At 48.7% G+C, this 27,540-nt stretch overlaps 1 protein-coding gene across 2 annotated transcripts in view; it reads right to left on the minus strand.

The window, feature by feature from the left end:
• Uck2 (uridine-cytidine kinase 2) overlaps positions 1-27,540 on the minus strand; it is a 57,098-nt gene that overhangs the window by 11,462 nt on the left and 18,096 nt on the right. For both annotated transcript variants that reach the window (XM_087580973.1, NM_001415746.1), the window contains 2 exon segments: positions 1,497-1,656; positions 296-392 (listed from right to left, as the gene is read on the minus strand). Coding sequence is in view for 1 of the 2 variants with exons in the window: in NM_001415746.1 (NP_001402675.1) it covers positions 296-392; positions 1,497-1,656 (257 nt within the window). In the remaining variant the exon portion in view is untranslated.

The following is a 27,540-nucleotide window of genomic DNA, read 5'->3' on the forward strand; positions in this document are numbered from 1 at the left end:
CCCACCCCCAACTCCGGAACTGCAGGTATAGCCTGAGAGCAGAGGTGCTGTTTTGCTCCTTCCCTGTTCTGCCTCTGGTCCTGCTCATGATAACCTCTTCAAAGAGCAAAGATTCAAAGACGCACAACACAACAAACACGCGCCCAAAGTTCAGACCCATCCTTCTGAGAGAAAGGAAAAGGCCCAACTACTCTACGAAACATCCTCATAAAAGATGCGGAAGGAGCCAGGGTGCACACCTGGGATGCTCTAAGCCACAGCAGCTGACAAACTCTGGCCAGCCCGGCTCACTCACCGTGAGTGGGAGACGAAGTCATACACAGGGATCTGAACTGTTTTTCCTTCGGTGATTTCTTTGAGTGTTTTGAAGATCAGTTCGTTGTCAAAGGCATCTGAAGGAAATCAAATTATTAATTAACACAGCTCTGGGTTTTAAACTGACCTGTCCTAAAATCAGAGCAAACGTCACACCCTAAAGCCAATGTCCGCCGCCCGTGGTAAAATATAAACACTCCCCAGATCTTAAAACAGGGTGTGTGAATGAGTTCTGGGAAACTGATCTGTAGTTTGTCTTCTGCTGACATCCTATACGTGGTGTTAACATGGCCCCTCCCATCTCTCCTCAAAGGTCAGCTGGGCGCCCTGGGTTTGGCTCATGCTATGTGGAAAGTGTGCTGTGACTAGGAAGAACCATGAGTCCACGCCAAGCAGGGCTGACTCCCAACAACGAGAACCCAGACGATCTGAAGGAGCAATGTGCTGATGTAGGCTAGCAGTAAAGCTCATATAGGAGTCCACACCAAGACACCACATTTCCCTTCTTGCTGGTCACCAAGCAGAACACACGGGGCAGGGTAGGGGTTGAGGGGTGGGTGGAGGTGGTACAGGCTGCACATCATCAGATGCAGATGCACATCATCAGATGCAGGTGCACATCAGATGCAGGTGCACATCATCAGATGCAGGTGCACATCATCAGATGCAGGTGCACATCAGATGCAGGTGCACATCAGATGCAGGTGCACATCATCAGATGCAGGTGCACATCATCAGATGCAGGTGCACATCAGATGCAGGTGCACATCAGATGCAGGTACACATCAGATGCAGGTGCACATCAGATGCAGGTACACATCAGATGCAGGTGCACATCAGATGCAGGTGCACATCAGATGCAGGTGCACATCATCAGATGCAGGTGCGCATTGCACATCAGATGCAGGTGCACATCAGAAGGCAAAAGGAACGGTTGTGTGTTTGCGCCTGGGGCTGACCCATCTCTACCCAAGCTTACATGGTTGACCTTCATTCGATTCAATCAGCTTTCTGCAAAGTATTCCAAAACCCATTCCTTCCTCTAGGCATATGATAACCCTGCAAGGTGGACCCCTATGGTGTGGCCAGGAGATACAGATAGGTGGCAAAAGCTAAGCCTCATGAACACAGCCACCACCCGATCCACCTTCAACACACACATCTCTCAACTCGCAACTCACCCGGGTGATCGAAGTTGAATTGGCCCTTCAGGGCTTTGGCCTTCTGCTCTGAAGTGAGGACTCGGTAGAAGCTATCCTGGCTCAGGATGACCACCTGCTTCTGGTGGTAATCCACCTCATTCTGCCCCAGAAGCTGGACGATCTTAGCACACACGGAAGACTGTGAGGAGAGAAGACGACAGCCGGGAATAAGAGAAGGTGGGGAGGAGTGCGCTGGGGCAAAGGAAGTGCACATCTCTAGGCTGGCGCCTCCCTGAAAAGAAGCTGAGGGAAGAAGCCAGCAGCTGTGATAATATACAGCCAATTAAAATGATAAGACAGTGTGGGTGGTTTAGGGCAGCATTTAGAAGCTTAAGAAAAAAAAAAGGGGGTTGGGGATTTTGCTCAGTGGTAGAGTGCTTGCCTAGGAAGCACAAGGCCCTGGGTTCGGTCCCCAGCTCCGAAAAAAAGAACCAAAAAAAAAAAAAAAAAAAAACCCAAAACCCTCCAAGACTAGACCTGAAAGGCAGGTCTCAGGACCCCATCGTTCTTTCCTTCTCCTTGGTCCCTGCCAACTCTGAGGGCTCCGGGCTGTAGGGTGTGGAGGCAGCGGCCTACCTCCTCTCTGAAAGCTGGTGAGTGAAAACGGAATGCTAAGTATCCTCCATCTTCATGCAGAAAGCAGAGCTAAGCTACGCTGACAGACCAAAAAGTGACTACGTAAACACAGAGCGCTCAGCCCCTACACAGCTTCATCAGTGCAAGCGAGAGCCAGAGCGAGGGCTATGTGATGTCATCCCAGCCCATCGCCAAATCACATAGCTCTTGTAGGGGCGGAAATGATGGCTCGGTGGCTAACCGGCTTTGCTGCTCCTATGGAGGACACGGGTTCTACCCCAGCACCCAGGACGGGTGGCTCACAATCACCTGTAACCTCCAGGTAAGCCAACAGCTTATAGACACGCAGATGCGTGCAGGTAGATATAAATAGATAATAAAACCTTAAAACACAAAGCGCTCCAGAAGCAGACTGGCAAGATGGCCCGGTGGGTAAGGCACTGGTCACTGAGCCTGTAATCTGGTGGACCCGTGAGACAGAAAGAAAAGTGAACTTGGACAAGCTGCCCTCTGACCTCCATGGACGTATGCACACATGCATACACTAAATGCAAATGTAGTAACAAAATAAAAAAGTGAATGCCTTTGATTCCAGGGGAGGCAGACCAGTCCCTGAGTTTGAGGCCACCCTGGTTTACAGAGCCAGGAAAGCTCCAGAAGCAACAGCCTGACAACTCAGAACTGACATTTCAGTCAAGTGCACACCGGGCTCAGTTTTGTTCTTGAACCTGTTTTACAAACTTTGCCGCCTGATTTTTAACAGCAAAACACACATACCAAAGCATAAAGTTACAACTTTTATAAAAGTTGTTTGGTTTACTGTAGCCTGAGAACAGCAGCCACTCATTGCACTAGTCTGTATCTATCAGCCTGTTCGGCACAGCACGGCACAGCACGGCACGGCAATCATGCAACCCAATAAGGAGTCGGGGAGGAACAATAGTTTACGGCAGTTTATTATTCCAAAGTGATTTCCCCTCTTGTGACACTTACATAGTGGAGATTTGCTCCCTGAGATGCCCCCACCCCCACCCCCACCCCCAGCAAGGTAGAGCTTGAATGTCTCTAATTCAAAACTGGAAAACACCCCAGCATGCAAGTCATGGCAAAGGGTTGATGTATTTGTAGACCTGGAATTTCCTTTTCCTAACCAACACCTGATTCCTACAATCAAAGTGGTGAGAACAAATTGTGCTGCCAACCTTTTCTGGGACTCGGGGAAAGAGTCATGTGTACATTAGCTATACATTGTTAGAACAATTGAGTCCAAGTCTAGTAAATCCATCATAATACCACACTGCCGCTACAAGAAACGATTCATTTCCCTTGACCCAGCCACAACCCTGGAAAAAAAAATCTGATTGGCAGCTCTTATGAATAGGCTAAAAGTCCACGGTCGAGTGCAATTCGAGGGCTTCGGTGCTCTTCATAACTCCTGAGAGAGACTGGGACAGGGCTCTTCTGTGAGCCTAACCTTACATGATGGAAACCACTAGTACAGGAGCTCAAGGGACAGTCAATGCTAATGGGGCAGGGTGGGGGTGGGAGGACAGGCACAACACGGTAATGGGGTCAGGACTCCCAATCCAGGGCTGGAAAGCTCACAGGTATCAACACAGCCTGAGGGAGCTCGAGTGCAGCCTAGTTTTGCAAATCATCTTGCTTTTTCTAGACAGGGTTTCTCCATGAAGTCCTGGCTATTCTGGAACTCCTCATAGACCAGGCTGGCCTGGCTCAGAGATCTGAGTGCCTCTGCCCACCAAGTGCAGGTACTAAGGCAAGTGACCACCTGGCACTGCTCCATACAGCGTCACCAGAACAATTAGGCTCTTGTCACTCCCCACACAACTGAAGGCAGGAGGAGAGGGGACTAGAGAGGTGACTCAGAGCTAAGAGTTGCTGCTCTTAAACTGGGTGGTGGTCTGAGGCAAGCCTGCAAGTTCCAGGACAACCAGAACTACACGGAAACCTGGGGGTGGGGGTGGGGGTGCTCGCTCCTCTGGCAGAGAAAAATCCCACATGGTGGTTCAGAACATTTTACTTCCAGGCTATCTGACACTCCTGACCTCTTTCATCTCTTCAGAACTTAAGGGCGTTGGCGTCAACTCCAAGTTCCTCCACAGATTTCTGAGCAGTGTCCGGCCGCACCGCGCTGCATCCTTACCTCACCGTGTTAAATGTCATATATAACTAAAGGCAGGGCCATGGCCTGTCTACCAAAAGAAAGTTCCCAGTGCATACACAAAGTCCCAGTTGTTGGGAGCCAGTATCGATAGGCTGAGTGCTCCAGATGTGTAGAACAATGGCTTCCTTTCTCAGAGACACTCTCGCTGGCCTTTGGGAAGCCCCAGAGTGTCGGACAGTCACCAGAACCCTCTGCTGGCAGTTCCTAAAAGGGCAGATGCTGAGCCTGCTGCCCATTCTGGCCTAAGGAAAGGGTTTTTTTTTTCCCTCTAAAAATCATCCTTACACAAGAGTCAGCTCTCGAAGCCCAGACACCATCTGGCTATTCTATTTCTAGCAGTCTGTCTTCCTGGACCTAACCCCCTTATGAGGATCCCGGCCAGTGCCAATACTGATGATGAGGGGGTGGAACACTGGGGACTGACTGCTCAGCCTCTGTCATTTGCCCTGCAGCCCCAGGATGTACATGCTGTGGATGGACAAGGCCAGGGATGGAGGGCTCTGAGGGCTCCCACCCTTAGAAGGGCGGAAGGCTGGGGGTTTTTCCCTGCAGCCTCAGAGACACCCTGGGCCAAGGGGCCACTCTGCCCAGCACGCCACAAACCCATCAAGTGGCCTGTCATGTTCTGTCGGGGCTACTTCAGAATCAGGGGGAGGGAAGCTCAGACGTCAGTCAGCCGGGCCTCGTTTCCTTCCCCTCAGTTAACACTTGCCCTGAACTCAACTGACCTCATCAGCTGGTGGTGGGAAAAGGCCAAGCATGCCCGGCCATCTGGCCCCTTCGCTCTGGTACTGTAAGTCACACCAATTACTCCAGTCTCTCCCTGTGACTATCATGACCAAGCTCCATTTCAAGGGGGAAAAAAAAAACATCATGCCCCCCGAGACATTACATCACTATTCTGGGCTCAGGGTTGTTCCCTGCACACACACAGGCTCTAATTTATAGGCATGAGAACATCAAAACACCCAAAATTTGCTCTGGCCACAACTGAGAACAAAGTTCAAATCTGTTGATTCTAACAGGAGCAAACCAACCACGTGGCCGCAGTGGAGAGGTGTCCCTCAAATGCGTCCCTGGAGTAGCTGGAAGCCACCTATAGGTCTGAGAGCGGGTAGCCCAACCATGCAAGGCTAAGCAGGCAAACTAAGAAGCGCAGCGACTAGGGGCTGGAGAGGTAGCTCAGTGGTTAAGAGCACTGACTATTCTTCCAGAGGTCCTGAGTTCAATTCCCAGCAACCACATGGTGGCTCACAACCATCTGTAATGAGATCTGATGCCTGCTTCTGGTGTGTCTGAAGACAGCTACAATGTACTTACATATAATAAATGAATAAATCTTAAAAAAAAAAAAAAAGAAGCGCAGCGACTGTGCTCAAGGCACAGACACAATCTCAAGAGAAACTCGTTGCAAATGCGCAAGGTTCCCCAATGCCCTGGAGGCCACAGTCCCAGGGACCGGCTGTGGTCAGCTGTCTGTTAGCCCTAGGGACTGGCCATGCTGCAGCGCAGAGGGGCTGGGGATGGGGTCTCAGTTCAGCAGAGGGCCTTCTCTTTAAACCTGGCGCCTGTAAAGCGTACACAGCTCCTTTTTAGTATCAGCCACGATGTAGACTGTGCTCCTCCTGGAGTAAGGACTTAGTTAGTAGAGATGGCAGGTTGTGTGTTCTGAATCTTCCACCCCGAACATTAGCTGGGCACTGACATTTTCTACCCTTCCTTGCACTGCGTCATCATGTAAAAAATTCTGGTCACTTAAATATGTAGAGGTCTTAGGCGAAAGGTTCCAGGAAGCTCCTTAAATAATTAAGCACCCCTTCTTTTTGCTCCTCCTAGTGAAGACTTTGTGGGTGGAGCCTAAACAGCCAGCCTGAAGCAACTTAAAGGTGGACAGTGGCTTAACCAAGTAAGTCCGAGAGTCGGGTAAAAGAGTCAGATAAAAGAGTAAGAGCGCGAGAAGTTCAGAATATGTCCTCCAAAATCAGGCCGGAAGTGTCTGGAAATTTGACAATATCAGAAGGTGAGGGCACGGAGAGGCAGTCTACTTTCGTTTCTATCGCTGTGATAAAAAAAAACCTCATATAAATAGGTAGGGAGGTAGACAGATGATAGATGGATCTGCATGTAACCTCCTGTGGACTTTAAAAATCATCTCTAGATAGCCTGATACCTAATGCTATGTATGTAGAAGCTACACAAGCAGCTGTCCTGCTATGGTCTGGACACACTAAGGATAGTGTGATTTACACACACACACACACACACACACACACACACACACACACACACACCTTCCGTCCAAGTTCAGTTGACACAGTTGACAAAAGCTACAGTCATCTGAGAAAAGGAAACCTTTTAAATGCCTCCAAAAAAAGGAGGAAGGAAGGAAGGAAGGAAGGGAGGGAGGGAGGGAGGGAGGGAGGGAGGGAGGGAAGAAGGAAAATAAATGCCTCCCTAAGATTAGGCTATAGACAAGCCTGTAGGGCATTTTCCTGATTACTGATCCCTGGGCCAGTGGTCCTGGGTGCTGTAAGAAAGCAGGCTGAGTAAGCCACAGGAGCAGGCCAGTAAGCAGCACCCCTCCATGGCCGCTGCATCAGCTCCTGCCTCCCAGTTCCTGCTCTGAGCTCCCACTCTGACCGCCTGTGGTGATGAGAATGATATGCAAACGTGAGACAAACACCAAACAACCCTTCCCTCCTCCGAGTGCTTTTGGCCACAGTGTTTCATCACAGCAACAGTAACCCTGGTTATGACACAGAACCTGTGGCTAGGGCCACCTTAACCCTCAAACCAACCCATGACACACACTAGTAGTGAGTGACACTATCCTCTCTTTCCTAACAGGAAACTGAGTCACAGAGAAGCAGAGTAAGTGATTCTGCCTATGACCACACACTGCAAAAGCAGCTGTGCTGGGCTCCAAGCTCAGACGGGCTGAGCCGAGTTGGGTGGGTGTTCAGAACTACTGCACACACTGCCAGACCCGCCACACTTCCGATGGGGTGGAAAGCCCCAGGACTCTTCAAACGGGGGTGCAGTGCCAATGTGTTTAAAGCCAGCATCATTGGTAAGACTCTGCAACCTCTGTTGCAAAGCAAAGCGCGTGCTTGCCGGGCCTCTTGGGAAGTTAATTGTTCTGATGAATACTTCACTACGGTGGAGGGAAAGGTAAGCAAGCCACTTGTGACTGTCGACAATTAGTTCTTTCCGTTAAAAGGTGTCTGAGTACATGCTTAAGGAGGCACAGATTGCTACTCTAGAAAGCAGGTGAGCCCCTCTTGTGTTACAGGGAAAGGAGCAACACAGAAAAGCGGAGCACACCAAGTGCTCCACTCCTGCTGCGAACTGATCAGCCCCATTCCGAAGAAGAACCAGGCTAAGAACGGCAGCACTCCTACCCTCTTATCCAGTCCTGCGTTAGTCATGAGCTAGTCAAGAGAGGGGAAACACGAAAGGCAAACTGCTTAGCGATATACACTGTGGGGCTCTACATCGGAACACACATAGAGAGGTCTAGGGTCGTCCTGTCTGGTCACCAGCTATGCACAGAGGTGAACTCTCACAGGGCAGTGTGCTAGGGCCTGGGCAGTCAGGCTACCCTCACATGAGGTAAGGGTGGTTTTAAACATTCACTCTGCACAAATGACTTCAGTCATTCTGTATAGAGAGATGAACTCTTTCAGCCTCCGCTTGCTCGCCCTCCACCTGAGTACGGAACCGGTAGGAACCGGTAGCCGTGCACAAATAGGGAAGGGGCCTGCCTGGGCTGCTCCCAGCTTCTGGGACTCTGCTAGATGAAGTCCTTTCTGAAGCTCGTGGCAGAGGGCAGAGATCACACTGGAGGGTCATTAATCCCTCACTTCAGAACACAAGTGGGGCTGGTCCATTTCCTTCCCCCCACAGCTGGGGATTAAGAGACAAACTGGAGTCTACAGAGGGAAGACGCCTGTTACAGAAGTGATGCACTGAGGAATGAGAAGACAGGGACTGCCTCCCCTGTTCACACAGCAACGAATCACTGGTGGAGCAGGGGTAAATGACCAAAGTACAAAATATGCACCAATGAAAATCCACGAAGCCCATCATTCTGGACAACCCATACGGACTTATGAAAGGCAGAGCAGTGTGTCCGTGGATCCTCTGAAGAATCTTCCAGGGTGAAGGGCCACATGGACAAGCAGTTGGTGTACACAGACGTACTGCAAACACTGGAAGCCCAGAGACCTGCCCATGAACATTACTTTCAATTTCTTCTCTTGTGCTGTGGGAATAGCACTGTGTGCCAAGCACCTCCCTCCTCCATCTCTTCTGTTTGGAGTCTTTCTTACTATCTTTGAGAACAACTGACTGTTCGCTCTTCATGACTTCTGAAAAAGACGTGACCTGCTTTCCCGTTGGTTCCCTAGGATGCTCGCCTCCTTACCAATGTTGCTGGATCTGCCATTCATCACTACCTCCAGGTTCCACAAACATCTAGAACTTCACTGTATTTATTATAAAACTAACTCCTGCTTTACAGAGACCGGAAGTTGTTAGGAGCTAGGCGTGAGGGAGGAGGAATAGATGGATAGACGAGACGCTCAGGCAGGCAAGTCCCCCCCCCACGGAAACAGTGAGCACGTCCAACGCCACTCAGCACACGGCACCGAGAGAGAACCCCGATGTGGACGATCAGTGGTTACGTTGGACCACTAAGGGTTCACAAAGCAATGAGTGTAGCACTCCGATACCAGTGGTACCTGTGGGGGAAGTAAAGGGCAATCTCCTGTAATGTTCCTGCAACTGTGCGCCGGTGAAATGAAAACATGCTCACAGAGAAGCAGGCACACAAATGCTCACAAAGAAGCAGGCACACAAATGCTCACAAAGAAGCAGGCACACAAATGCTCACAAAGAAGCAGGCACACAAATGTTCACAAAGAAGCAGGCACACAAATGTTCACAAAGAAGCAGGCACACAAATGTTCACAGAAGCAGGCACACAAATGCTCACAAAGAAGCAGGCACACAAATGTTCACAGAAGCAGGCACACAAATGCTCACAGAAGCAGGCACACAAATGTTCACAAAGAAGCAGGCACACAAATGTTCAGAGAAGCAGGCACACAAATGCTCACAGAGAAGCAGGCACACAAATGTTCACAGAGAAGCAGGCACACAAATGCTCACAGAAGCAGGCACACAAATGTTCACAGAAGCTTTGTTGTGGACTAGAAAAACTCTGGGACAAGAGAATGGGATTTGTGGCCTGTGGAGACCCAACATCCCAGTTGGGCTGTTTCAAATCACGTTGGCTCAGAGTCCATCCCTAGGAAGGTGGGCTCTCCTTAAGCCGTGCAGAAGAGATGGGCCAAATAATTAGTCCTTGGATGAGCAACAGAGGCCAAAAAGCAGGAAAAGGCTTACTGGCCAGTCAATGAGAGACCCTGTCTTGAAAAACAGAGGACACTCAACAATAAAACTGAAGAAATTGTTATTGATGTGATTACATTCACCTTAACATTTAAAAAAAAGTCCCTCCTCAGCCACAGATTTTCTTTCAGTTCCCTAATCTTTTCTCCATTTCATGTCCTTTCTACTATTTCATCCTTTTTGCCCCAAGGTATCAAAGAGGTCAGAAGAAGACCACAAGAGGGCACCAATTCTGCAGCTCTGGACCCTGAAAACAGGCCAGACCCATGTCTAGTACAGAGACCTGAGAGAGTGGTAAGGAGCTTCCGGTGATCGCTCAAGAGTGCCAGACAGGCCTGCAGCTGTGTGCCCTGGAATCCACCACAGCAGAGAGCCAGGCTCTGCTGCCAGTCCACTGGCCCACAGCTGCACACGCTAGAAAGGCCTAGGCTTTGAGCCTCACTAACGGAGCAGGACCCGTGGCAAACCTGAGAGACAAAGGTCTTCTGCCTAGCTTTTTCCTTAAACACAAGTGCCAGTTCTCACTTCAGGCCAGGTGCTCTGTTGAGGGAAGCTTGATGAAATAATGTCACATATGTAACTAGAGAAGAAAAATTAAAAAACAATAGCGACAACCTCCTACTTCCACCCAGATCTACTGCATGTTTTATCTCACTCCTTCAGGAAAGCTTCCTGAAGTGAGGGCACTGTCAGTCCACCATACAGTGAGAAGCTTAAAGCTCACCTGCATCATTTAGGGGAGAAAAACCAACCTTGGCAGGCACAGCATGCAGCTCGGTAACAACCTAAATAGCAGCTATCTCCTTTCTTGTAAGAAAATTATACCAAAGGCTCAGCCATTCCCTCCCAAAACAAGGCCCAAACTTTGCTTACATTATACAGCCAACGAAAGCCCTGAAAAGCTGAATTATACGACACTTGGAAAACACTGGAGGCAAAACAGGGTAACCTGGGGTTTGGAGCAGCATGGGATATGATTCCCAAAGCAGAGAAAAACAAAGAAAAATCAGGAAGCTGGACTTTATGAGAACTGGAAAAGTTTTGTGCAAAAAGTACTAACCACAGGATAAAAAGGAATCTGTGGGGTGGGAGAAAGTATTTGCATTCACGGTTTGGTTGGTGAGCGGTGTCCTAAATGCATACAGAATTTCTACTACAGTAACCAAAATGCTGGCTATAAAATGGGCAAAGTCAAGACACAAACAGACAAAGGGGGCTCAACACTGATACCCGCTGGAAATGCAAACCAAAACCACAAGGAAACAGCCTTCCACACACGTCAGAATGGCAGTTACTTTCAAGGGAAAGAAGTCAGAAAGACATGGGGGAAGGGGAAGTTTTGTGTAAATGATGGGTATAGAATGCTGTGGTCACTGTGGACAATGGTATGGTAACGCCTAAAAGTATTAACCATAAAATTACCACATGGTATATTTATTCCACATTTGGACAGGTGCCCCCAAAGAACTGAAGGCAGAGGTTAAAATACATGTGCATGGCTTATGTTCACAGTGGCACTGTTCATGCAACCACCATCCCTCAATTCCCAGATAAGCCAAACGTGGACTAAATTTATAATGGAATGCAGCCTTGTGATAACTTGTGCTACGCAAAATAAGGCCATCGAAAAGGCAGTTGCTAACTAGTCTACACAATTTCCATCCTTTTTTGTTGTTGTTATTTTTCTGATACAGGATTTCTCTGTGTATCCCTGGCTGTCCTGGAACTAACTCTGTAGACCAGGCTGGTCTCGAACTCAGAGATCCACCTGCCTCTGCTTTCCGAGTCAGTACAGGATGACATGTGTGCACCACCTCAGCCAGGCCACCACTTCTGTCCTTTTTACCAGCTTCACCTGAGGCTCCTGGAAGCTTCTCACAGTGAAAAGAAAGAGGACCAGGAGTTGGGGAGAAATATACCAGGATTGATGATCTCGGTGCAGAAGGCCAGCCCTGGAAATGGGCCAGGCAGTTGGAACAGACAGACATTGTGCGACATTTTTATAGTTGTTTATTGTGTTTATTAGGAGGAGGCCCCTATTCTAGGAAATCTGCTGTGGTATGTGACCATGAAGAAACCAGAAGTGGAATTTTGTGGTTACACTACCACCCATCCTTCAGAGGTCAGATTTAAATTGGCTCATTCTTCCAATTAGTGATTTGTTTCAGAAAAGGCCTGGTAGGGTCATGAATGTCTGCCAGCCATGTGCCTGACTGAGTTTGAGGCTGGCATAAAGGACTACAGAGATCAAAAGGCAAGCAAAAATGAACCCCCATTCTAGTCCCATATGTGGGACACAAGCAGGACCACGCTCGTGGTGGTGTGGAACCCAGAACTGAACTTGTGGTTACAGTCTATTCTGTCCTATAGCAAAAGCTGGGACGCAGCTGTGGACCCACCCTGAAGGACTGAGGGAGATCACCCTGTAATCTTTCCCTCTCTTTAGAACCGGTTAGCTCGTCAGTGTATGTGTGACCAATCCCTGTGTTGAAGTGGGCCTTCCAAGGTGCTTGGCAGGGGCTGAAAGCCCAGCACAGGCTCCCGTGTGCCAATGAGTCCCCTTTTCTAAGAAGATATAAACGACTGCTTCCTAGGAGCACTTCCGACTTCCGCTCTCCTCCCCACTTCATTCCGGTTCAAAGAGGAGGGCGTCCTGTGATAGACGGGTTTGCTACGGCAGAAGTAGTGCAAGACTCTGTCCTTTTGCATGGGGGCTTAGGGGAGGGTGGGAGCAGACTCAGAGTGATGAAAGCAGATGTGTTCCCATCCTCCTTGGAAGAGTGGATGTTGAGAGCAACCCAGTCTCTCGCTGCTGTGCTCACCATAGCTGCAGAATAGGGAGCTTACAGCACAGCCGCCCCAGCAACAGTGCACCTGGGACCGTATCCTCAAATGCTACCAGCAGCTGGCACCACGAAGTCTGCCCAGCAGCTAGGCTAGCACATAAACAGTTCGTCTTTTTGACCAAGAAATCCCGTCTCCACTTGCTGCTCTTGCAGAGGATTGGCTTTGGTTCCCAGCACCCAGCACCCACATGGTGTCTCACAACCATCTCTAATTTAACCTCAGTTCCTGGGGCTCTGACACCCTCTTCAGGCTCACAGGTATGAGGCACATACATCATACACATATATACATACATATTCTGTGATTCAACGACTTTTCTTGCACAGGCAGCCCCACATTTCCACATCCTCCAGGACAGGGGGCAGCTTAGGAAACACCAGAAGAGGGCCAGACCCCATTAAGATGGTTGTGAGCCACCATCTAGGAATGCTAAGGAATTGAACTCAGGACCTCTGGAAGAGCGGTCAGTGCTCTTGACCACTGAGTCATCTCTCCAGCCCCACCCTGAACTTCTTTATTTGAACATCCTCAGAATTCTGCATCGAAGAGGAGAGCTCTTGAGGTCAGCCATTTCTGGATACTGAAGGACAACCATACATAAAAACCTCGATGTTGTCTGAAAGCAGAAGAAATCAGTTTCACAGGCACATGAGTATCTTACCTACACACATAAATTCAGGGGCAGGAGCTGGAGAAGATGCTCATTTGGTAGTTTATCATGCAAGCACAGGGACCTAAAGTTGATCACCAACACATTTTTAAAAACTGAGTATGGTGTCATGTGCCTGTAACCTCAGAGCTGGGCACACAAGCAGGCTTAGCATCTGGTTCCAATGACATCTGTACTTACTGGACAGAAGCCCTTGGATTGAAAAGAATGTTCCCTTCTTTATGAAATACTCTGCAGTCCCCACCTTACACTCATGCACTCACAGCAAAGGACCGGCCCTGCTTGTTTTCCAAAACAACACAGCCTGTCACTCCCAGCTCCCCGACTACCCTTCTGTGAGCGGGCGCTGAGAGATGAGCCATGAAATAATAATAATGTCCCTACCTAAGCTAAGTCTAAGGATGCCAGAGCTCTTCAAGGACATGGTAATGGCTATCCAGCAACTTCTCTCGCACCGGCAGGCCCACATTGCCTATGTTCCCCTACAGGATGGGGACAGCGTAGGGTCAGGCAGTAAAAATGACCTCTGCAGAGCCAAATGCCGGATCCACTTTTCTACACGGGAAAATTGCAATCTTTGTTCTTTATTTCCACATACAAATCTAATAACCTCTTTTCCAGATTCCACAGGCTTTGAGAAAGAAGCCATGCATTCACTGGTGTCTCCGTGTCCAGCACAAGAAATAGTGAGGGTTTAAGTGTCCTATCTAGGTCATTCAGTGTGGACAAAGACTAGCAAACTGAAACCAGAGCCATCAGTGGCTCGGGAGTTCAGAGTCCCAGCTACCTGACAGGCATCAGAAACAGCAACCTACCTGTGTGGCTAAGGAAGGCATAGATGCTGGCCGGGTTGGCTGCTGCATTCCATTCACTAACTGTCCTTAAGAAAGCAAGATGTGGGGCTGGAGAGACAGCTCAATGGTTAAGAGCGCTGACTGCTCTTCCAAAGGTCCTGAGTTCAATTCCCAGCAACCATATGGTGGCTCACAACTATCTGTAATGAGATCCGGTGGCCTCTTCTGGTGTGTCTGAGGACAGCGACAGTGTACTCACATACATGAAGTAAATAAATCTTTAAAAAAAAAAAAAACAAAAAACAAGATGTGGGGTGTGCCAGGTATGGTGGCTCACATCTTCCAGCACTCGTAGATGCAGAGGCAGGCAGATCTGTGAGTTCATGGCCAGCCTGGTCTACAGAGTGCCAGGACAGCCAGGACAACACACACAAAAACCTTGGAAGGAAGGAAGGAAGGAAGGAAGGAAGGGAGGGAGGGAGGGAGGGAGGGAGGGAGGGAGGGAGGGAGGGTACCAGGTAAGACTTCTGTCATTTCTGTGTGAGTGTTGACCCTTAAGGACTACCTGAGGCCTGGGGAGACAGCTGGGGTGGTGAAGCACTTGTTACATAGAAACTAGACCTGCACTGGATGTCCAGAACCCATCTACGAAGCCAAGCATGGTGACTTTATAATCCCAGTGGTGGGCAGGCAGAAACAGGAGAATCCCTGCAGCTCAGCTAGCATAGTGAGACTAACAGGCTGTAGGCCAACTAAAGACCTTATCTGAACAAAGGGAACCGTGCCAGTTTGGCCTTGGCTGGATCTCGTTCTTGGTCTCTCTCTGTGTCTCTGTGTCTCTGTCTCTCTCTATCTCTCTGTCTGTCTCTCTCTCTCTCTCTCTCTCTCTCTCTCTCTGTGTGTGTGTGTGTGTGTGTGTGTGTGTGTGTGTGTGTGTGTGTGTGTGTGTTTTACAACAAGGCCTCCCTCCAGGGCTCTCCTGACCTCCTATGTTATCATTAAGACTGAGTCAGCCAAGCCCAATGGGTGTTGTCTGCATGCAACAGTGTCCCGGTCCAGATGCCTGCCCAGAAGCAGGATTAGCATCCAGAGTTTCATTGCCTGAGACTAGATAATCAAAAGAAAGAGAAAGAAGAAATTAAGAGACTATGCAGCTGGGTGTAGTGTCAGACACCTGAAATCCCAGCAGTTGGGGGGCCGTGTTGTACTAAAAGCCGGGCTAGGCTAACATAGCAAGACCCCACCTCAAAGGATCAAACCTCATGAGAAAAGACATGAACAAAGAGACTGCTCCAAGCTAAACCAGGTGGGTAATGTTTTCAGTCAAGCATTTGTGGAGGGTTTCCACAAGTGGGACTCACCTTTCAAAAAGCTGTTTATTCAAGTGGGAGTCAGAAAAGGATAAAAATGTTGAGGACCTCCACAGAGCCCCTTTGATCTCAAGGAGTGTCTACTAATTATCATCCGTCTTGTCAAATGTGATGAGATAATGGGTTGAAGTTATGAAAAGATAGATAGAAGGTTTTGCTGGAGATTGGACAGTACCGTGAGAAAACAAAACCACCATGGCAACGCACTGGGCCTGACTTACACAAGCCCATGTTTAATCCTAAATCTGCCTTCCGAGTTTGGAGACAGTGGCTCACCGACTCTGCAACAATTCTCTCTGTCTGCGAGACAACCGGGTCGGGGACCGGGATGTTACTCTTGCTCAGGCTTGTAACATAAGCCAGAGCCAACTGTCTCTTGTTTGACATGTTTCTGCTACGTTCCAGTCCATTGTCTACTCCCCACCTCATCCTCTCACCCCCACTTGTTGAGACCCAATCCTCAAAGCAATGGGAATAAAATGAAGGGCTTTGGACGTAGTTAGGTCACAAGGACTCTGTTCTCCTGGATTCCATTGGTGCCCTCCTGCCTTTCCAGTGAGTACACATGGGGTACTGTCTTCAATGCAGGGATCGGCCCTCACCAGACAGAGTCTGCCAGTCCCATAACCATGAGCATGCCTCTGTGTATAAATTACCCGACCTAGGGTAAAACACTAAGCATTTTAAAGTCTGGTCCCTATCTTCATCACAGGTCTAAAAGGCTTAACAGAAGCCAGAGAGTGAAAAGTTCCGAGCAGGTCTCGGCTAACATTAAGAACCTTCCCTGTATAGGTTCACACCTATAGATTCTATCCTGCACACAAGGAAGAGTACTGGAGTCCTTACAGGATTGGCTACACTTTCTTCCTAGGGTCTGGACCCCAGGGACATGACAGGGAACTGAGCCTGCATCAAGGCTGAACAATGAACACTGACTCTAAGCACGACAAAGAGTGAGAGCTGAGTACACACAGGGAGCAGAAACTTGGGGCCAGCTGCTGCGGTGGACGCAGAAGGCCAGCTGTGATGGATAAGACAGCTGTGATGGGAGATGGGAAGGGACTTTCACTCTTGAACCCATTGATACTGCAGACACTGTTCTGTGTATCCAAAGATGCGAGCCCAAAGGGACAGAAAGTCACTTCACTGAGAGCTGGAACATGTAAGAATACGCAGGAGACCAGAGAGGTTCAGTCAGAGCTAACCGAGTCAGACGACAAAAAACAAGCCTCTGACAGGAAGGAGATGAGGGCTGGAACAAAGCAAAGGGGTTCCTTCTCCAGATATCCAGAAAATCTAGGACAGCCACTGGTACATCACCTCTGTAACCAGAGTGCAGCTAGCCTCCTCCACAGAAGAGGTGAGAGAGTTAAAGACCAGCAATGCCCTTGGAACACCTGCCCCCAAAAGCTGACCGCAAGCATAGAAAGGGTGGTCCCTTTAAGACAATCCTCCATCCCTGTTCAAAACACAGAGCTAGTAAATACAGCATAGCACCGTAGCGTCCAGGGGAAGCGCCCAGCAGGTGCCACTGGACGGGGCGTGCTGTCTTCAACTTATTTCACCCTTTTACATGAGAAATGTTTACATGACCCCAGATACGACTCAAATATTTACTATTCAATAATGAGATTTACTTTAAAACAAGCCTCTGGTTAATATGTAATTTTGCCATTCATTAAAGATAAAAGCATGAAATAGTTATGATTGCTTGTTTGTACATTAAGAATTAAGCCTTTACTATCTATGGGAAAATAATCTTGTACCAGAATGTTATCTACCCATCTGCCACTTACCTATCTGTAAACTGAAAAATGGTCAATAAGTAGTTTTAGATTCCTTTTGTAAGAACTTAAAACCTTAGCTGGGTGCATGCCTTTAGTCCCAGCACTTGGGAGGCAAAGACAAATCGATCTCTGAGTGGGAGGCCAGCCTGGTCTTCATACAAGTTCTAGGCTATCAAGGACCACATAGTGTGGCCCTATCTGGATGGATAAATAAATACCGGGTGTTTTAGAGCTGACTCAAGAGCACTTGTAGCTCTTGCGGAGGACACGGATCCAGTTCCCAGCACCCACCTGGTGACTCACAACCAAAAGCTCTTTTGAGGGCACCAGGCACACGATGTGATACACAGACATACATGTAGGCAAAACATGTATGAAATAAATCTTTACAACATTTTTTGAATAAACCTTGATTTAAGATTTGATAGCAGAGGACACAGATCGCCTCAAGCATGTTTTAGAATTAATCGATATCTTTATTCTATAGTGGACACTTCTAAAAACACTCCCATAATTACATAGTACACAATGGCAAATACCTGTTCAGTAACGTTTCCGAAACTGTGGTGAACTCTCTAATTCTAAGCAAAAGTCATAAGACGATTAAGAAACCCAAGTCAGCAAGCCAAATGCTTTCAAACTCTTTTAAAATTAAGCATTTCCACACTAGACAATCCAAGATGTACTAATCTGACATCTACGTGTTGAGGGACAGTGGGAAGATAATAGCCGAGGTCTTTGCTGCTCATAACCCACTGAGTTTCTAGAAGACTAGAGAACCCTGTATGTTCAGTAAAAACACCACACTGCAATCTGTAAGGGCTAACAGCCTCCGATCGGGGCCGATTGGCTTCCCATGTAAAGTGCTCCTGTTGTGTGTCTAAGACCAAGGCTGCTGAAGTAGCTGACAGAGCCACCCATGATCCCTCAGGCATTCAACTCTGAATTAACTTGTACTCTGTTGCCACATATTTATTTTGTAGCCCCTACATTGAGTCACATAGCCCGACAGGTCACAATCCACAATTCAAGAAAAATTGTAAGGTAGGAACTTCCTAGCGGCTCAGTGGATAAAGGTGCCCACTGCCAAGCCTGAGGACCTAAGTTCAATCCCAAGGAGCCGCACGGTAGAAGAACTGGACTCCTCCACGTCGTCTCCTCACCACCAAACAAGTGTGACACACAACCACACACATTCCGTTTTTTCTAAAAGAAGCTGTGATCTAATGAATTTATGATTTATTCTGCCCCAGTATGACTTAATCTTAGTCTCTGACAGATTCGGCATGAGTAATATATAAAACAGTGCCAGCTCCCTCAGGAATCAGCGCTGCTCTGCGTTGAGCCAGAAGGCCTCACGCGAGCATCTCCTTGGAAGACAAGGCAAAGTTCCTGCGGTACAGGTGCGGAAGGCGATGCTCCCGCCGCCTCCTCCAGCTGGGCCTCTCCTGGGCTGAGGTGACCAATAGGCAGGACTCAGAGAAAGAGACCTACAGGATGGGCTGTGAAGCAGGAGCTGTCGCGAGGCAGATTTGCTGATGTGTCCAGATGTTTCCACCGCAAAGCCTGGACGTGGCCACTCTCTCTCTGGGGACAAGTTCCCGGGCCAAGCAGAACAGCAGGCTGTTTGCTCACCTGTCAGCAAACTGAACTAAGGCAAACAGAATTGCCACAGGGGCAGATAGGGAATCACAGCCACTCTGCAGGACACTCTGGGCACTAACCTTCACAGAGGCCTGGGGCTCAGAGGAAGAGCTGAGCAGGAAGGGCCCACATATGAAACCTCTCTTATCCAAGCAACCCTGGGGAACTTCAGCGTCTCAGAACCGCTTTCCCCAACAGCAGAAAACTAGCCAGAGCCTCACACCTCAGGACAGAGCACGCACAGGCTGTCCACTATGTTCTACATGTAGTGGCTAGAACATTCCATCGGTGCTAACGGTTCTTCAAATCGCCACACGAACGAGCCTAATGTACTCTAAATAGTTTTTGAAGGGGGATCAGGTATTTCCCAGTTCGACTTCCACGCTCACTGCCAACCTTCTCAGATGGCCAGTTCTAGATACCTGGTCCCAGAAACTTAACAATGGTAATAGCACACCGTCCACACATTGTGCTGTTTATTGGCCAATGGCTGTCAGTCTGGCCTGGCTGTCAGTCTGGCCCCAAACGCTGCTGTACCTGTCTCCAATTCCTGCAGTGTTCTGGGTGCGTACTCACTGCCGTCCCAGCCAGCCAGCTGCTGTTTCAATGTCACCCACCTCTGCCTGACCCACCCTCCTCATCCTGCTCAGTCATCACCATCTGCCCCTCTACCACCTCACCCTGCACATCCGCTCCCAGCCGGGTGTCTCCCTGTTACTTCGCCCTGAGATGGAGTATCCTTCGGCAGATCACCCCGGATCACCTTCGGTTGCCAGGAAATGAGTCAGGTATCCTTACACCTCAAGATGCCGGTCTTAAATTTCTCCTCATCACCAGTTACAGAATTAGCTGGGTGGGGTCTCGCCCTGAGGGCTCCACTCCCTTTTATTCCATTTCTCATCTCTCAGCACAAACCTTCACGCCAACATTACATTCCCCGGTGTTCTTCTCTCCTCACACGGTACATTTTGTATTTCTTTCTGCCCTGCTTGCTCTTGACCATGGAGGATTTATGGAAGAGTTAACCACACTACGGAGTAAATATTAAGCTGAAGTGTGCCTCTCTCTCTCTCTCTCTCTCTCTCTCTGTCTCTCTCTCTCTCTCTCTCTCTCTCTCACGCGCGCGCTCGCGCTCCAGTGCCACGTCTTCCTACCTGCTGCCAGTCTCCCCACCATGATGGCCAGACTCACCCTCTGAAAGTGTAACCACCCATTCCATTCATTAAATGTCTTCTTCTGTGATGTCTCTTCTCAGCGATAGAAGAGTGAACAGGAACTAAGACAGAGGTCGGTACTGGCCTGACCATGATGTTCTGTGAAAGAATGTGGATGGCTAGGAAGGAGCTTGTAGGGCAGTGGCGCTAAGGGCCCTGTGAACTATGGAGGCCCAACTCAAGGTTTTCAGAGTGGAACAACATTAGCAGCCGCGGCTGCTTTGCCTGTCTGCCCTCACTCTTACTGGCAAGTTCATCTCTCCTGTTCCCTGGTCACCCACATCACTGGTGTTAGAACCTACTTCCTTTAGGATTCCATCATAGGCTGAACTGGCAGCTCGCTATGACTCCCCCGGGACTGAGACCGTGTGGACTGAACAGCTGTGCGGCCCTTGGCCTTTTTATCAGGAGACAGCCATTGTTGGACTACTAGGACCCCAGCCTGCAAGCCACTCTAATAACCCGCTATAGTAAGATAATAATATAACATAAATATAACACTATACCTATCAGTTCTGTTCCTTTAGAGAACACTGATGAATTCCTGGCTGAGCCAAAAACAGGTCAAGTACAGCTACATGTGGTTCCTTAGGAAGCCATGTCTGCTCAGCCTTAGTTTTACCATAAATGGATCTGGTGCAAGCATGCGTAGCTCAGGCTAGCCTCTACTTTATTATATAAACAGAGATCACCTTACAGCTCTGATTCTGCTGGGGTTATAGGTGTGTACTACCACAGTTTATGTGGTGCTAGAGACCCAAACCATGCCTTTCCACATCCTAGGCAAACATGAATGGGCCTGCAAGACTGAGGCAGGAGGGCCTTGAGTTTAAGATTGGCCCCTGCTATATAAACTCTTTCCCACTAAATCTTAAAGACATAAATAAATTTAAAAATTGTAAAGTTCATTTCTTGGACGTTCAGTACAAGTACTTAGAGGAACAAATCTTAATGCATCAGCAAAACCACCAAACTCCAGACTGAGCTGCGTCCCCGCTCATATTAGAAGGAGGCATGAATAGTCCCCATTTCCTCGCTTACGGCTCGGCTGACCCCGGATTAGCTGAGGAAGCAGGTGTAAGGATTTGAGTAACTGAATTATGGGTGCTCTGGGCCGGAATGCTTTCCAGAGACCCTTAAATCATCTCTGCAGGTGGTGAGGTTGGAGCACATGACACCGCCATCCCCAGTCAGTGTGCTCGCAAAAAGCTGTCAAGGGCCCCTGGTTAACACATGCCCTTAATTTTCTGACTCTGGACACTTGTCCCAGTTAACGTGCACAGCTGTCAGATGAAAGCCAGCCACTCGGGGAGTGTCTTCCAAGTTAATTATTGACTAAAGCTTTCAAGCTTCAACTGAGTAAGCCCAGAGCTGGAGAGATGGGAAGGCTACCAGTGAACTCACTCCTGGCCAAAGAATCATACGCAATTTGTCATGATCATGTGTCACAGACCTAAAATATTGACTAAAATCATCTAAGGTCTCTTTTCCTTTACAAGATACTCCCCTGCAGATTGCGGCATAAGTACATGCGGGAACATCAACTAGGGATTTATCACTTAGTAGCCTTGCAGTACAGCACCCAACACCGAATAGGTCCTGACTTTTACCCCAAATCCCGTAACAGACTAAGAGCCAATGGCGTGGGGTCCTCAGCTACAGTCTGTTACTCAGAAGGCTGAGGTAGGAAGATCTCAAATATAAGAGTAGCCCATGTTATATAAACTGTGTGTGGTGGTTTGAATGAGAATGGTCCCCAGAGGCTCATATATTGGAATGCTTAGTCTGCAGTTGGCCCTGTTTGGGAAGGACTAGGAGGTGTGGTTTTATTGGAGGATGTTTGTCACATCATTCCCAGTTAATGCTCACTCCTAACAGCAGAATGCCATAGGATGCTCATCCATTTCAAAGATAATTTTTTTTAATTTTAGCAAAGTTCTTTAGTTAAAAAAAAAAAAAACAACTATTTTTAATGATGATTCTCAAACGTTTTAACCTCCCTGCTAGCCCACCACCCACCAGAGGTGGTGAAAAAGAATGAATGGGGCTGGGGAGGGAGGGAGTTATAGACCTGTTTAGAAAGGTTCTTTGGAGCAACTCCTGTCTGTGTCGTGTAGAAGTTCAGTTCACAGGTCAGCAGGCAGCGGCAGCTCAATCTACTCTCAAACACTTCACAGAAACACCAGCAGCCCAGTTTGGTAGAGTCGCCACAGCAAATAACGATTAGACAGCGGTGGCATGACTTAGCAGAGTCAGCCAGGGCCCAGCCTCAGCCTCGAGTTCTATTTATACTCCCTCCAAACATCACCTGTCCTCCCCTGGTCTTGCCTCACTTTGCCTATGAGCCCGAATCCTCAGACACCTCAGGAAACTGCAGCACACCACCAGAAGTTTTCTTTTTTCCTTCCCTTCAGGGGGAGGGGAGGGTGTGATGGAGTCTCAGCATATGCAGCTCAATTACACAATGTAAGACAGACCAATACATGGGTGTTGTTAGCAAAGGATCTTTCAACTGTCCGTTCATGTGCTTGATTTAGCAGAACATCCTGTCTCCTGTGTCTGCTTCAGCTAAACATTCCTTCCTAAGATTGCCTTATTCTTTCACCGGTGTCCACTTCAACTAAACGTTCCCTCACACGTTTGCCCCAACAAAACACCATCCGACACTTTCCAAAGAACCCTTAGGTTTCCGCTTCAGTAGAGCTTGGCGGTAGAGCACTGTCTAACATACTCAGGCTCCTGGGTTTAATCCCCAGCAGTGCCCCAACCACTGCATGCACGCGCATACAAGTGAGCACGCGGACACACCCCAAAGGAGCTAGCTAATCATCTTGCACCGAGGCGTGCAGAAGCTAAGCAGACTAACTCCACGTCTCTGAACCTCTTCCCCATTTTCCATTCTGGCAATAAGGAAGAGATGTCCCCACTGCACATACGCCACAGTCCTGCATGTGTTCAGACACCCACAGAAACCCTGGAATGTGCAGCTTAGCTCGCAGACGATATGTGGGCTAGGCAGGACAGGAGGCTGTGAGAGAAAAAAGGGACTGAATATGTATGTGAGACAGTTTTACTTCCTGCCATGCTGGGGTCTGTCAGTGTTGAAATGTGTTTCAACTGTGGGTGCCGCTCTGCAGCAAGACGTGAGGAAACAGGATCTGCGCTATTTATAAAAGTCTTATTTTGGGCCGTCTTTCCTGTAAAGTAACAGGCAATCCAGACAGGGACTGGGAATGGAGTTTTGTGGACTGAATTCAGAAACCCTGACACCTTGCAAAAGCCCTCCACATCGAGGCCTGCTGCTGCTAAGAACTTCTGAACAGAGCCAGGCAGGTGGACCCTGTCTAATCAGGATCGTCCGTCATCCCGGAGCAAACAATGTCTTTCTCATTGATATCCCTTTTGTGTAAAACAGGGAATTGGGGCTGGGTGTGTGGTAGCCCACATCTTTAATCCCAGCACTGATCTGTCAGTTTATATGAGGCTAGACTGGTTTACATGAAGCCCGCCTACTCTGTATGAGGCCAGCCTGCTCTGTATGAGGCCAGCCTGCTCAACACAGTAAGTGCAAGGCCAGTCAGGGTTACACGGTAAAACCTTGTCCTGAAAACAAACAAAATATGCTGGCAGTCAGCGTACGGCCGTGTGGTACAGTAGTGGAGTACCTGCCTAGCACAGGTGAGACTCTGGGCTTGACATCTGGAATACAAGAGCCATGGGTGGCCATTTGCCATCATCTTGATGCTGGGAAGCAAACACAGGTCCTCTGGAAGAGCGGCCACTGAGCCATCTCCACAAACCCCTTAAAGGATTCATGAGTGCTGGGGACCTATAAAGAAGAGCTTTGAGACTGAAAACCAACGACCAGATAAATTGGGGAACTGCTCCCTCCCGTTTCTAGTCAGACCCTGGAGAAAGCTGTGGTCTCATGGTGTCGTGTCCTATAGCCTGACACCACCTCGGATTCAAAGCTGCTCCCACTGACCTATGTGGTTCTGTGCTTGGGATTCACATAGACGCAGGATCGTGAGCCTGGTATCCATACAATTAGCTCACAATAAAGGGCAACGTGGAAAAGAAGCAGGAGCCAGGACACCAGCAGAGGGGCAACCTTGGCAATGACCTTTAAGAGGAGGATGCTGATGCTTGAGAGATGCGAGCCTATTAGAGCTGAGGAAGGTCACCAGTTGGCCGGCAGATACATCAATACTCTTCGCCTTTGCCTAGATGCCCAGCCTCTCCCAGCCAGAGTGCATTAGGACAGACATTAGCAAACCGTCATACTGCTCTGTGACCATGTGTGATGTCACTGACTACACCTACTTTACCTGGAAGATGACCAAGTTCCAGAGGCAAGGCCTTGACAGGAGCTCCTAGCAAAACTTGGTTGAGGCTGGATGAGAACTTCACACACTGAGCCACGCGCTGTGCTGTCCACCCACGAGCCTGGTCTTCCCATCCAAAGGCAACGCTTGAGGCTCGTGAGATGGCTCCATGGGCAAAGGTGCCTGGTGCCAAGCTTGACAATCTGATCCCTGGAACCCACATGGTGGAAAGACCTGACCCCAAAGGGCGAGCCAGTGCGTGCTCACACTGACACATACACTAATAAATGTAATAAAAAAATTGTTTTAATAAAAGCAACTTGTCCAGTTTTTCTGGTTTCTCAGTTTCCTCACTCCAACATTTAAGGGCAAAGAACTGTTTCCGCAGATAGGAGTTCCTTGCTCCCCTACCCCTGATGGATCTGGTCACTTAGGGTCAAGCTATTATTAGTGTTGGGCATGGCTCCCTCAGAAGAATCCAGCTTGGCCTTCTCCTCAGCTCCACTGCCCCACTGCCCTGTCCTGCCCTGCTCTAACCCCACATCTCACTCCAGGGCAGTGAGGTCCCTTCAGACAGCAGATCCCGTAGACAGCAGTCCCTTCAAGACTGAATTACATAACGGTTTTCCTCATGCTCCAACCCCCAAGACCCGCAACCAACCCTCTTTGCAGACCAGGAACCCACAATTCAACCCCATGCTGTAATGATAGCGTTCTGGCCTCTAGTTCAGAATACGGACCAAGGCTCTCAGCCACCTGACCTCTCCCATCTGGTTTGTTGGCAAAAGGTTTAGCTCAAGAAAGCCACCGTTGTGGGCTGCTCCTGACCCTCCCTTCCCCTACTGTGGGTAAACTGCTGAGTGACTCAATACTGGTGTTCTCACTAGGAGAAGTCGCCTAAGCACAAGCTTCAGAAACCACTTCTCTTCCCTTCCCAGATTTACTTTCTGGATTTACTTTCCCCAGCCCTGCCCACCTGCCTTTTCCACTTCAGGCTCCTCCTGGACCACAGCCAATGACGGGTCAGTCCCACGCATGCTTTCCATGATCTCACAGCATTTTCTGAAAGACGTGAAGGCTTCCTAGCCGTGGACGAGCTCAGCTTAAAGACAAAGTTAGGAAAGGCAGCTGGACAAACAGTGGCACAGACGTGCTGGACTCCCTTTTCTACCTCAAACACTTCCATGAAGAATGATATTTCTTCAAGTTTAACCTCACCAGGCACGGTGGCAAATGTCTGTAATCCTAACCACTCAGAGGGCTGAGATAGGAGGGCTACGTGAAGAGACCCATTTTTTTATTTAAAAAAAAAAAATCTCCCAATTATTCAAAGTCCAGATAAAGCACGGAGGCACAGAAGAACATCTGAGCGAACAAGCTGCCAGGCAGGCAGGCAGCCAGACAGACAGACAGGACAGACAGACAGGCCTCAGCAGCCACAGCCAGTGGCAGCCTGCCCTTGCCCTCAGGTCTGTCAATACTCTACTGGTCTGTTGCTTTGTAACAGCTTTTTGTTCCCTTTTCCTGTATTGTCCCCTGCCCCACCCTGTCGTCCTTTAGACCCTGCCTATGTACTCCAGTGTAGAAATTGGGTTTCTCTGTTTAGCCCTGTACTACAACTCAGCGATCCCCCGCCTCTGGCTCGCAAGTGAGGGGATTAGAGGCATGTACCACCAACCACCCTGAAACTTGAGGGGTCTTTGGAAAGTCAGTTAAATGGTGTTTGGCTGAAGTGAAAAGCTAAGGCAGACTTGTGAAGGAACCTTGGGCTGAAGGACACACAAGAGAGGGATGATCTTCGAAAGGACACGTGATGGATTCTTTGCTACCCACACACGTACCAGTCCGCCTTACATTGTGTAGTTGAGCTGCATTTGTTGGGACTCCAGGAGAGAAATGCAACAAAAAAAGTCTGATGTTTTGCTGCAGTTTCTTGCCGCTTCCTGGGACTCTGGCTGATTGGCAAAGTGATGTCAGCTGAGACAGATTCAGTGCTGAGCAAGACCCGTGGAGGACACGCATTGTTTGGAGGAAGTGTAAAAAGGTCTCTCTAGCCCTGTGGTTGTTTTTTTTCTTTTTTTCCCAACCTGATTTAACAGTTAAAATATTCATGAGAATGTAAATATTAAGTGTCAATTTAACCAAATCCCAACAGAATTACACATGGAAAAAGGACAAGTGTCGGTAAAGGGACAGTGAACAGATTTTCGGTACAGTAGTCAATAAAACCGTGTAATGGAGATCCCAGAAGCAGACTCGGAGAAGTGACGGTACAGTTGTCCTCAGTTCTTCATTTTGAAGTGCTAAGGTAAATAAAAGGAGAAACAACCAGAAGGGGTAAAGTAGTTCTCTGGGAAACAGGATGCCCTAGTACAAGGACTGTTGATTGCTACAGCGCTTACAAGAACGGTAGCTGTCAGCGTCATGACCATCAATCACCAGAACCACATTGGCTACCGGTCACTGTCACTGTCATCATCACCATCATCATCGCCATCACTATCACCACCACCACCATCACCACCACTATTACCATCACCACTATCACCATTACCATCACCACCACCATCATTATCTCCATCACCATCATCATCACCATCACCACCACCACTATCACCATCGCCATCATCAAAGAATGCTGCTGTTACTGAGCTCCAAACGACCTTTCAATTGCCTTCCCAGTACACTGCTCTGTACATAGACCAACTGAAATTGACCTCAGAGATCCAACTGCCTTTGCCTCCAGGGTATGGGATTAAAGGTGTGACACCAACAATCTACATTTACTTCCTGTGTTGCTGTGGCCTTACAAGGTCTATGCCTAGTAAGGGCAGACAAAGGTTACCCAATGGGATAGTACACTCCTTTTTATTTCACACACCCAGGAGGCAGAGGCAAGCAGATCTCTGAGTTCAAGGCCAGCCTGGTTTACAGTGAGTTCCTGGCACAGCCAGGTCTACAGAGAAACCCTGTCTCCACCCACCCACCCCCAAAATGGAATGACCCCACAGACTCATAGCTTTGAATCCTTGGCATTACTCGACAGGGACTAGAAAGCGTGGCCTGGTCAGAGCAGGTGTGGCCTTATTGCAAAGTGTCACTAGGGGGGTGGGCTGTTAGCTCAACAAAATTCCACAAGCAGCTTGAGACATAAGTGGCTCTCTCTGAAGCTCAGCCATGGACACCCTCCCCCACT

The sequence above is a fragment of the Rattus norvegicus genome, chromosome 13, assembly GCF_021556685.1.
Source record: "Rattus norvegicus strain SHRSP/BbbUtx chromosome 13, alternate assembly SHRSP_T2T, whole genome shotgun sequence".
Taxonomy (NCBI): Eukaryota; Metazoa; Chordata; class Mammalia; order Rodentia; family Muridae; genus Rattus; species Rattus norvegicus.